We start from the raw sequence: 12,534 nt of genomic DNA on the forward strand, positions 1-12,534 counted from the left end.
GTTTTTTGGCATTCAGCCTGCTTCAGGCATTGTAATTTTTGTTTGCCAAGTTAGAGAAACAAAGAAGGGAGCTGTCAATTATTCTGACATTCAGATTACTTCAGGATTTGTAGGTCTATTGAAAACACAGTACATAAGAGAACATCTAGAATAAGGTAGCTGAGAAGTGGAAATGGGTTGGCAGTGCAAGAGAGGAATTCAACTAACAAATATCAGTGTGATTTATCTGTCATCCCTTCTTATGCAAACAGCTTTATTTTGAAGAAAAAGGGTTAAGCCTCAAAATTAAACATGATACACACACACACACACGTGACATCCTGAACTTCACCAAAGGCCAATACAGTGAGAAAAATAAAATAAAATCATAATTTAATTAGAAAAATTCCACGCTTATATGTAATTCTAGTTACTGCAAAGCAAACATAAGTATGCTCAGTGTCTGCAGAATCAAGGTCTTCTGGCACTACACATACTTTTAAGAAGGAAAATTATTAAAATGTGTCGAGAATTACTCCCTAGCAGTACTTCTGCTGTTATATTTTTACATGCTCCAACAGTGATTCACCCAAAGACGGGAAGTATGCTAACACTGAATAAATGAACCAGAAAAAACACTACACAGGTTGAATGCCTCAAAGCACCAAATAGTAAAAATCAATCAGGTAACTTCCACTTCTTTCACACATAATAATCCTAATCAATACTTTGAATACTGACACCATCTACACATTTTTCAGACAACAAAAAAATTTAAATTGCCTTTCAATAAAGTAAGGGAATGCTAGTGTTTTCAGTTGTACCATACAAACCATTGCAGGAAATGACAGCCCTTATTTTCCAGCATCAAATACAAAAAGAGAGTCCAACTTGTAAAAAGTCTGCTAACTCCTTGGATGACTTGCAAAACATTGCTTTATTTTTTTAAATCTAAAAATATTAATAATAATATTTTTTTTTTATATCTAAACCTTGTAAGTACTCATAAGTACTCTTCTCATATAAATTTTTTACTTAAATAAAAAGTTTATACAAGAAGAAATCTAATTGCATTTCAGATAAGAAACATACAAAAAGAAACATCCAAAATGACTGCTTCACTGCTCTGTACACTATGGATTTTCACAGGAAGAAAATGCTGTTTCCTAAATAAAACCACTCCACCTAACAAACAGAGCTATCAACAGTGTTTTATACCTGCCTATTTAAGACCTGTGCTTCACTGATTAGTAAGTCTAGATCTTCACTGATCTCTTTTCATAGCCAGAAATTTGTTTTCAAACAAAAGTTTATATAATGTGGACTTCCTTATAAATATATTTGCCTGAGCTCTTGTTCCTATGTTTCTGCCACTACCTAACGTTGAGCTCTTATGTTTCAGCTCCTAACAAGGTTTAAGAATACCCAGCATTTTTCATAAAGCAAAGCACAACAAACCACCATGTTCCTCACTATTCCTTTTATTAACTTATTAACACATGGTGGAAGTTGGCCACAGTTTAAGCTAGAAAAGATTGACTGACACCGTTTTTCATAATCAAGTACATCACAAAAATATTTCACCACAGAAGTACTTCAATAAAAAGTTTTCTTCCAAAAACTATTTTATGATTTATAACTTTTAAAACAACAACAAACTAAGTTTTCAACCCATTATTTCCCATTGTATTCTCCACAGCAAAATTAAGGGAATGTCTATAGACATTTTTATATGAGATAAGAAGAACTCTATTTGCAGTACCTGATTCGGAGACTTGACTTGGCCAACTCACTGTGTTCAATTTCAGCCTTTTTCATATTAAATATTTTTTTAATCGCATTTGCATCCTGTCAATTAAAAGAGTATTTTGTTTAATGTTGAAAGGGAAGACTGTTATATCAGGTATATCCGTCTATCTAAAAATCTAAAACAAAAATGAAGGGGTTTTTACATTCAGGTATAAAACAACTTTGCATGAGAAATTAAGCACAGAACAGAGCCTGCCTGAAATACACCCACACTAGACTGTAAAAACTGAATAGAACAGCTGAGTAGCTTCAAGCTCATTTTTTGTCACATCCTTTAAATAATTTTTAAAATCTACAATTTGTAAATATACCTGAATACTGCTTTGAACTAAACAGGCAAATGAGTTTCTATGCCTTCGTAATCAAAAAGTTACTAGTATTACCGAGCTTTACAATGCTTGCTCTCACTATACACCCGTGGACTCAATACTCAGAGTTAACAGTTCACAAAATCGAGATTACAAGTTTTGAGTGGGGTTGCAAGTATGAGTAATGTTGCTAGGAACTGAAACTACAATCCAAACAAAAGTGCAATTGTAAAAGTCCAAGAAACACTTACATAACAGTGTTATACGTATACAAGGTGTCTCACTACAAAGCCCTTAAAAACTGATCACACAAAAGAATAAATTTACCACTGAAATTCTCTTACTTCCAGAGTACATGGAAACAGCAATGTGATAATTTGTACACAAAATGCTGGTGAACCAAGTATGAAAAAGTTAGGAAGTGCAATCTGGTCACAAAAAAATGGCTAAAAGAAAGAGGATCTTCAAAAACTATGAAAAGAAGGGATGACTCTGGTTTTGAAGCTTATGATAAACATAAACAGTTCCTGCCATCGGGAAGGAGATAACAGTCAAATATTACTGCTGTCACTTGAACCTGTAGTTTTGGCCATTTCAACTTCAAACACAAATACAGGGATCCTCTGTTCAGCCGAAGAAGTCATGTAACTCATATCCAGAGATAAAATTTTACTGGAAAAAAGTCACGTACCTCAAGAAAAAAAAGGTTACATACATCCCAATTATGCTAAAAGCAATTTTAAAAAAGGAAAAGGCACTAATAGTAGCTATTTTTTTAAAAAAATGCAAACAGATTCTTTAGGGTCTTATGCTAAAGATTCATTTAAGGATCAATCAGCATAGAAAGCAGTAGAGAAAATCTGAACTCAAATCAAACTATGAACAACTGAAACTAACCTTGAATACTTGTGATCCAGGCTCATTGTAGGTTTTGGCATTCTTTGCCAGGAGATCTATATCCTTGGCCATTGCATGAATGCTTTTATAAGTTCCATTCTATACAGCAAAAAACAGAACTGGTTGAAGTGGCAGCCTTCAAACAGCATGAGAGTTAAGTAGTGAAAAGCAAAGGGAATTCATATAGAATAAAGGGAACATTTATAGAAAAACAACATATTTATAAAAAGGACAGAACTATCTGGAAAAAAGTAATCAAAAAAGAAAGTAACAAACATTAGTCCTAAGTCCTTACAGAGCTTGCAAATGCTAAGTAAAAGATTGAAAAAAATACATAATACATTCGATTATTTTAATTTTGAAGAGTTTGGACAAACTGTTATTTTATGCTTATTCTCTAGTTCAGTCTATATGCTATCCCTCACTATTATACAAAATGCTAGAATTACAGAACAGTATTTCAAATTACTGAAGAAGCAAGATGAAGAATGCATCACTACAAAACATCTATTTATAGCACTAGAACAAAAGTAGATGATGATAATGCATAACTAAGCTTCAACACTTCAATGTTTTACATTAGCAGTACTTGCCAAGGAACTACTTTAAACCATTAAACATCAAGGAACCCAAGATATTCAGGCTCAATGCCAGCACACTACAGTTCACAATGCTTGGTCTTCAACACAGCTACTTCTGTAGCATCAACCCAGGACAGAACATTAAATCAACATAGCATTCAGATTTTTAAATAGCAGGGGAAAAACACGTGGCCTTTGCTACCACCAGAAATTTTGTCTTCTAACAATTTTAGAATGCTTACTCTTAAATCTATACTCTGACACATTAATATGTTCATACTATACCTGTATCCTTTGGGCAATAGTTTTAAGATCTATGGGCTCCTTTATTATTGCATAATAATCTGGGTATTGCTGGAAAACAAAAATCATTCATATATTACTATAAACAGTCATAAACCTATTGTTCTAATAGCTTAAAGAATGAGCTATTAGATGAATTGCAGATAAGAACAGTGTAAGCTTCATAAACATAGCACTAGGTTTCAATTTCAGCGAGCCAGATCATACAGCAGATACAGGGAATTGTAATTCATCAATAAAGTGACATAAAGGAACAGTTATGTCTAAAAGCCAAATACATGGCGATAGTCTTCAGAGAATTTATTTTGCTGGTTAAACGTGTTGTGTCACACACTGAAGCAGAACAGTGATATCAGACATATTTTAAAAGATTAAAAACTCTGCATGAAAAAACCTCAGTTACCTAAACTGGCAGAACAGCACAAGTCTCAGTCTGCAATGAAGGGCTGGGAACGAGTCGGTAGGAGCAAAGAAGGGAGGGAAGCTCCAAACAGTTTGCCACCAACAAGACAGTAAAAAAGAACTGCATCTTGAGTGTGCCCATCATAGTGTATAACATCAGCTATATAAATGTCCAGACTTCTACCTCAGAACACAACCATTATTATTAAAATACTCACCACTTTAGAAGGAAGTTTCTGAAAGAGTTCACTTATAAGGCGTCCTGATGGGTTTGTGGCAACAGCTACAGCTTCAAGAAGCTGTTCAAGAATTTCCTTCAGGTAACCTGGAGATGACTAATATGAGAAATAAAATCACAGTAAGTTTTAATAGCAGCCATAGTGGAGTGCTTCAAGTTGCACTGAAATATCCAAATTTACTCTTCAAAGACAGAAAAAGTCAGCTATAAAACACAGATGCAACTTTTGAAAACAACATTGTTTAAGCATTTAGGTAAAGCACGTGAGAAAACTTTAACTTCACATTTACACTGCAGACTGTCAGACATACATTACATATTGTTAGAATAGACATGGTTGTCAACGTTAATGAAACCGTGCGTCCCAACATCACAAAAACCAGGCAAGCCCAAACTTCCTATCATTGTATCTTGCTCATAAAACACTACAGAACAGCTGCACTAACTGAATGGGACACATGCTGGAAAATTATGTCATTAGACATGAAGCTTCCTTGCACCAAACCTCAGTGTTGGCATGGTATCAAGCACACATCATATTAGTTTTGACTAAACCAGAACCACGTTTCATCCATATCAGAAAACCTCGTAACTTTTTTTTTGCTAGGCAGAAGTGAAACACACAAACAATGCTGTGAAATCATTAACTAATAAACTTGTATAAGAAATAACTTTTGAGGCATAATTTAACTATGAAAAGATTTAATGCTTTTTCACGTATGGAAGCCAATCTCCCTCTCAGAGTCAGCTGACATACACAGTCATGGCTTCCTCCAACTGCAGCTGTCATGCCCACACTTACTAATTCAGAATTTGCTCCTTGATTGTCATGTCCTTCCTCATCATCGTCTTCCTCCTCAGCATCACCTTTTTGAACAAATTCATTTTTTGTACGCAAATACAACTCCCATAATTTGCAGGCAGCTTTATATTCAGGAGAATCAGGCTGCAAAAACAAATCAAACATTCTGCTCAAAATTCAGATCATTCTTACCTGAAGGAAAATAAAAAATTATTAGTTGAAAGGTATTAAATGCATTAAATAAACAATAGAAAACCCGGGAAATTCCTGGTTCAGTTGCTCTTCAACAGAGATGTTAAGAATCACAATAAGCACTAGAAAATATAACCTCTATTACTCCAAAGCATCTAAGTCTTTCAGAAAACTCAGCACAAAATTACTTGGGTTGAGGCTTGGACAAGCCTATTAGATGAATGTGGAGAAATCATTAGGTTTTGCTGAAGCGTAACACCACCAATATTTAAAACAGACTAAATATCAGTATGCCAGAAATGTGATTTAAGCCAATGCTGTTGCCATTGTGTGGCACTTTTACTTTCTACAGAAGAAGAATGCCAATAAATGTGCCAATATCTTTGAAAGCACTGCAATGATTTACTCAGCATTGTCTGTGAAAACCCAAAGAACTTGACAACATGGTACCACCCGGGCACACATCTAGATATATTTTCTGGAAGAACTAAAAGCATGTTCTGCTTTTCTGAATGCCACCAGGTTACGCCGGTCAGGTTACTCAGCAAGCAGTCACTTGGACAATCTCCAAAGTCAAAGATATGTGAAAGGTAATATTAGCAGTTTTAGATCTGCTGTATCACCTCAGTCACAACATAAAATTTCACTGGTTTATGTATTTAACATAGCCTTCCATTAAACAAGACTGATCTAATTTTTTTCCCACTTCCTTATGGCAACTGCAATGAAAACCATTACCATCTAAAATAAAACACATACCTAGTTTGTGGAAATGGACTTGAGGGTGACATCCTTGATGAAATACATGGTCACATACACCCACAATCTATCATCATTGACCATAATAATCAGTGTGCCTTTTTTTTCATATTATTAAGTGGCCAATGGAAGAGAAAGATTCAACACTCCTACTGTATGCTTGCAGTTATTTATAAACTCCTCCTTTTGGGAAAAAAAATAGTCTTTTTTTTCCTATTTCAAAAGGTTACAGTGTGTTGTAAAATGGGAAGGCTTTGATAAAAAAATATATTTTTCTGAGTTTATCTCTCTATTTCTGCTTTGGATCACGTTTGGAAAACTACATGAAGATTCTCTTCACACTATTTTATAGTTTTCCACAGAAAAATTGCTATAGTAGGACATCTTACAAAGAGGTGGTCAACCTTATGGAAAAACATGAAAATAACTGCAATGTGTGCTGTTACCTTACCAAGAATAAGGGATAAACTGAAAAGTTTTTTTGCCAAACGAAGGAAGAATTTTAATCTCTCTCTACCACTTTTACAACTAATTTGAGCCTTTATATGTATTTTCCTCACCTTATAGTAAGCCTTTGCGTTGTTAAAGAGAAGCTGAAAATCAGCAGTTAGCACATTCACATCATCATATTCCTCCATCTTTAGCTTTTGTTGGATTTTCATTAAATCAATTGGCTGGGAAACCACTTCATAATAATCTGGCTGATTTCTGTTGCAATGACAAAAACAGGCATTATATTCCAAGCAGCAAAACCAAAACTACAGCATTAAAAGTTTGGTTTATTTAGTCATAGACACATACAAAGAAAGTTCCGATACATTTTTGTTACAGCTAAAAGATCTGGACTGTTAGATCTGGTCTATTAGTAGGCTTACTTTATTACATGCTCTGCTATTATCCTCAGTTTTCTGAGTTTAAGAGAAAATTCAGTCTCTTACTTTATCCTTTGCATTTTAAAGGTTCATTTCTATTAATCTTCCCAAGGTATGCCCTTACTATTACATTCCACCACTTAGGTGGAATACTTTATAGTCACAAGCATAGATAGATGTTTCAGGCAGGTGTCACAAGAAATATTTTTAATTCAGTGTGTCCTTTTTTGACTGAGAAAGGGCACCATTGTTAGCATGTTCCATTGAATAATTACAGCAAATACTCAGATCAAACACTGGTGTGAAACCATGAGAAATTTAGCTTATTGTTTTCACAGCTACTAATGCTGAAGTATTCCTCAAGATCCACTTACTCTCTGATTAAACCTCAGGTTCAAGGCTTAATCAGAACCATGGTCTTACCTTCGCTTCGGTGCCCTAATGAAAAGCTCACAAAGGAGCCTGCCCTGTTCATCTTTGTAATCTCTGATGGTGTTGTAAAGTTCATGGCATACAGCAATCTAAAATGCAAGAACAATAAAGTAATAAAAAATAAGACCATTTTAAGGATATAACAAATGAAACCTGCTTACAATGGGAAAGACAAGCTGCCAATTCACAAGGTGCTCTAAAGCAGAAGTGTGAAGAAATTGGTGCATCTCATACATTAGTATGATACCTGACAAGTTTGCCAGGTACTGCAGAATTTTAACTTATTTTTTTGAACACAGGGAGCTTTCTTTCAATGCTAATTCTAAGTAAAACACCCAAAATGTAAATTAATTCAGTACAATTCTCTCCAAGTTATAGACATCTAAAACAATGACAGGGGTTCTTCTGCCCTGCAATTAATTAAAATTAGACTGCTAACTCTGCGTAACAGACATCGTACACTTCAGCAATCACTGCCTGTGCCGTTCCCCACTTATCTTTCTGTATCTGCTATTCAGACACACCTCTCAACTTCTGCATGTTATAATTTCAGCTCCTTCTCCAACATCCTTCCATCTGCTAAAATCATCAGAAAAAAAAAAGCAGCAAAAGGAAAATGGGAAAGAAAAAGATGAAACTGGGGAGACAAGAACAAGCCAAAGCTGAACAAGATCCTAACAAAGCTTAGCCAAGGCAGCAACAGATTCAGAGCCCATGCTACATATGATCATCCATTTTACAATCCAGCATTTCCCAGACAGGGATACAGTATGCCCAAGAAAAAAAGTTCTGCATATTAAGGCGGTACTAACAGGATCTACAGTTGGGAGATTGGAAAGTCTCCTCCTCTTTCTGCTTGGGCCTGGTATATTGGTGGAGTGGTGTCCATCATCAAAGTCTCCTCCGCTGACGCTGCTGGAAGGCGAGGTAGCTCTTCGCCTCTTGGAACCCATGGAATCCAACTTCTTCTATAATGAAGAGATATGTTCTTAAACTCATGGCATTGCATCCAAACTCTCTGGTGAGAGCTAACTATAAAGATAGAAACGTTTAGGATGTCACTCTTGTTGTATACTACAGTTCAGTTACGCCACATATCTAAATACCAGCTTTTTCAAAAAATTGGCAAGAGTAAAGGGAAATCAAAATGCTTTATAATCACTGATGACAGCAAAGTCAGAAAGCCCAGGGCTCACAGTGATGAAGATGAATTTAGCAGCTCTTACTAGGATATGTTCTGAAACTATCTACGTTTTGCTATCTCATCCCATGCATGATAACCGAGAACCACTGTTTTAAAGGAAAAAGCTGTGCAAACATGTGCTCAATTCTAGTGAAAAAGCATGCAATTCCATGTCAAATTAAAACAAAAAAACAACCAAACAACAACAACAACAACAAAAAAACAACAAACAAAACATGAAGAAAACAAATCACAAACAAAAATTCAAACAGCTACTGAATACCTCATCTTAGATTCAAGCCCAAAAAAGGTCTGGACCATCGTGTGACCTACCACTCCCACTTTATGCGTAGGATGAATGGCTCAATCAACAGGTAGAAAAAACCACGTCCTTTTTTGGCTATAGTTTTCCATTTGCCAACACAGTGACAAATGAACAACCACCATCCAACAATTATGGTGATTTACAGAACAAGTTGTTGGCTCTTTCCCAACTTCCAGTGACAGCATCAGAAAAATAGCTTTATTTGTAGCTGTCTGAAAGGCTGAAGACAGAATAGATCCATCTATCCCAGCCTATACCTGTTTTCCAACCAAACCAAGGAATTTCTTCTAGGAAGCACTCAGTTGATTTATAAGGTATGGCAGCACACCATAACCACATTAGAGCATTTATGTTAGAGACAGAATTCATTTAAAGCACACAAGTGAGATGAATAAGGCAGGAATAATTAACAGGATAAATAAAAGCAAAAGCCTAAGGCAGAGGAATGGAGGGAATGGTGCACATACAATCAATAATTTACCAGATTTACCAGAGTACAACCAGCACCTCGAAAAGCCAGTCTCCTCATAGTGTCTGATGGCCAAGTACAGATACTGGGAGAAGGTAACACTCTAAGAGTAGCAAACCAGCAATGGTGTTAGTACAGCCAAAACTGGAAGACAAGAAAAAGGAAGGAGAGAAAAAACTAGAGTAGATAGATAAAGAATAAAACCAAAGAATAAATTTAATAATTACAGTGACAGAGAAAAAAAGCAAGAAACAGAAGGTGACTTTTTTTAGCCTAGCAGAAACTCTACAAAGTATTTTTGTACACAGAATGCTAGACATTTCTGTCATTTTACAGTAAAAACACTTTTCTCTAATGTTCCTGAATACATATTACAGATTTCACAGCCACTTGCTAGAGAATGATTCATCAAGCCGAGCAGGGAGTAAACATAAGCGATATCTGACCTAAGAGTTTTTACTAAAAGTTAAAGTAAAAAAAGCAGTAAAAGTTACAGAATCTGAAGTAGTACAGTGGTTAGAACAATAACAAAATAATTTTTAAGGTCAAGAAACATTTAATAGTATCTCTAGTGATGATGCATCTCCATCAAGTCTTCAGAGTGGATTTTTATCCTTATAAGTAAGCCACATTAAGCATCCAGCTACACAGGTTCACTAAAGATATACCAGTTTCAATTTCTAAGCAGTCTCCAAGTCTGATTTTTTTTTCAGAAATTCCATGTGAAATGTACAGAACCATTTTATGGCAAAATGATTGCTTCTACTTAGATAATGCAACTACTGTCTTCAATCAAACCCCAGAGAGATTGTTTTCATGGCTTGTATTCTGGATATTCTCATAACACACATGTACAGAGAAACTCTGTGCTTTATTAGCAGGCAGTTCATCTCAGGAACGGACAACCAGCCTGTTGCTTTTGGCACCACCTCCGACTTTTATCTGAGAGCTAACACCAGGCACGTGCTGATGCGGAGGCCACTAGAAAACACAAGTTCTTGGTTGTGAAAGGCAGGCAGGAGGGACTACTGCAATCAGTAATTCTGGTCCACCCAGGAACCCAAAAGTACATTCAGTCCAATCTCGTCCTCGAATAAAGATTTGGGGACCTCCCAACGAGCACCTGCCTGCAAACTGCATATAGGCTTCTCCACATCTGTTATCTGAGGCACATACACTCCGTCTCTCAGGCATAGGCAGATGCTGCTGTACACTTGTATGATCAAGACATCTGGCCATTCTGTACACAGCCTCCAGAAACATTTTTCTCCTCTAATAACCAAGGAAGGTGGAAAACTTGTATCAGTCTGAAGAACATCATGAATACTCAGTGAGAGAACTGCTTACGTAAAACTCCTACCGAATGCCAGGCTCCAAAATGTAAATTTCTCTCTAGAACTACATGCTCATAAACGCAGATAATCCTACTGTGCACAGAAATGTATTCTGCTTTACTTAAGAACATGTCTCCTAGACTTTCTTCTGTAACATAACTGCTAGCTCACAAGTCTCTCAACAGTCACACCAAGAATCTCCACCACTACAAACAGGCCACCTCCTGTGCAACACGAGTTTGAGCGTCTTCTTAATAATTGCTCATCACATTGCCCATAAAAATGTTGCATAGCCATAGACATCTCTATAAGAAATGGTTTGGCCATTACCAATACACACGTATACAAATACATATACAACGGGTGGAAGACTGCCCCTCCTGAAAGCTGTACTAGACTGATCACCACAAGTGTCACCCAGTCTGACCTCATTAAGTGAACAGTTTTTACATGCATTTGGACAACACACTTAAAACAAGCCAATGAGGTTCTAGCACACATTTCCTTTTCTGCCTCCAAGCAGAAAAAAGCTAAAAGCCAACAGATACCACAAAGTATTTTATCATTATCAGGATCTCCCACGTTTCAACTGAAATACTAAATCATGGCAAATTTAGCAAACGGAACAGGGGAGGGAAGCACAGCCAAAATTTCACCCGATTATCGATCACAGTGAAACCAGCTACAACATAGGGAAAGGGGGACGGCAGCAACCAGACACTACAGAAGGACAAAGTTGGCGAAGAAGCGAGAGACACAACACATCGGTCGTTTTATCAACACTGGGACAAGCACAGAGGCAAAGCACATAACTCGCCCAAACCGTCCCGCAGGGGGGCCCCCGCCTGCACCCTGCCCGGGTTATGTGGTGTTATTGTTGGCAGGAGAAGAAGGAGACAAAGAAAAACACCTTTCCCGGCACCGGGCCAGCCTGTGCCCTCACGGCCTGACAGGACGACGTCCCCTCCCCGGCCCGCGCTGCCACCCGTACCGGGCAGGGCACGCTCCCGTCCCCCGGGCCCCGCTCCGGAGGGAGCGAGCGGCCGCGCTGCCGCCGCCGGCCCTCGGCCACCCGCCCGCCGCTGTCACCGCTGCGAGCTCCGTCCGGGGACGGGACGGGGCGCTGGGGGCGGTGGGTGAGGACGGCGCCGCGGGGAGGACACCGCGGCCAGCGGCGTCGGGACGCCGGTGGGGGACAGTGACACCGGGGGGGCCGCGGCAGGGCGGCCCGCGCCCAGGGTCAGGGTCGCCGCGGGAGGCGGTGACGGGGGAGGTGACAGGAAAAGGCAGAGGGGCTCGGCACCCCCGGGCCCGGCGCGGGGCCCGCCGTGGCGGAGCTGCTGCGCGGCCGGGCGGCGCTGCCTCCCCGCGGCGGCCACACAAAGGGAGGCAGCGGCCTCCTGGCTCTGGCCCGCCGCCCCGCCTGCGCGCCCCCGGCGCGGCGCGCCGCTCACCCAGCCGGCTCCGCTCCGCCTCCGACAGCCGCGGCCGCACTCGCCCTCCGCCGCCCGCCCCGCCACCGCTGCCGCCGGTGCCGCCGCCGCCCGCCGCCGCTCCGTACCGCCGAGCCCGCCGCTGCCGCAAAGCCCGCCCGGCCGCCAACCGCGCCGAGCCCGCGCGACACCTCCGGCGAGGAAGGGCCGCTTCGC

The 12,534-nt window shown here is 39.2% G+C and overlaps 1 protein-coding gene across 8 annotated transcripts in view; it reads right to left on the reverse strand.

Annotated features, from left to right (window-relative positions):
* PBRM1 (polybromo 1) overlaps positions 1-12,450 on the reverse strand; it is a 64,474-nt gene extending 52,024 nt beyond the window's left edge. For 4 of the 8 annotated variants that reach the window (XM_074914436.1, XM_074914437.1, XM_074914434.1 and 1 more), the window contains exons 1-10: positions 12,340-12,450; positions 9,564-9,695; positions 8,387-8,542; positions 7,566-7,663; positions 6,831-6,978; positions 5,320-5,463; positions 4,498-4,614; positions 3,860-3,928; positions 2,994-3,092; positions 1,742-1,827 (exon numbers count right to left, since the gene is read on the reverse strand). In XM_074914436.1, the coding sequence (XP_074770537.1) occupies positions 1,742-1,827; positions 2,994-3,092; positions 3,860-3,928; positions 4,498-4,614; positions 5,320-5,463; positions 6,831-6,978; positions 7,566-7,663; positions 8,387-8,542; positions 9,564-9,611 (965 nt within the window). In that variant the 5' untranslated portion in view covers positions 9,612-9,695; positions 12,340-12,450. The remainder of the gene's footprint in view (positions 1-1,741; positions 1,828-2,993; positions 3,093-3,859; positions 3,929-4,497; positions 4,615-5,319; positions 5,464-6,830; positions 6,979-7,565; positions 7,664-8,386; positions 8,543-9,563; positions 9,696-12,339) is intronic. The other 4 variants (XM_074914440.1, XM_074914438.1, XM_074914435.1 and 1 more) reach the window with 2 other exon arrangements.
* Between the last annotated feature and the right edge of the window lie 84 nt (positions 12,451-12,534).

The sequence above is a fragment of the Athene noctua genome, chromosome 10, assembly GCF_965140245.1.
Source record: "Athene noctua chromosome 10, bAthNoc1.hap1.1, whole genome shotgun sequence".
NCBI classification, from domain to species: domain Eukaryota; kingdom Metazoa; phylum Chordata; class Aves; order Strigiformes; family Strigidae; genus Athene; species Athene noctua.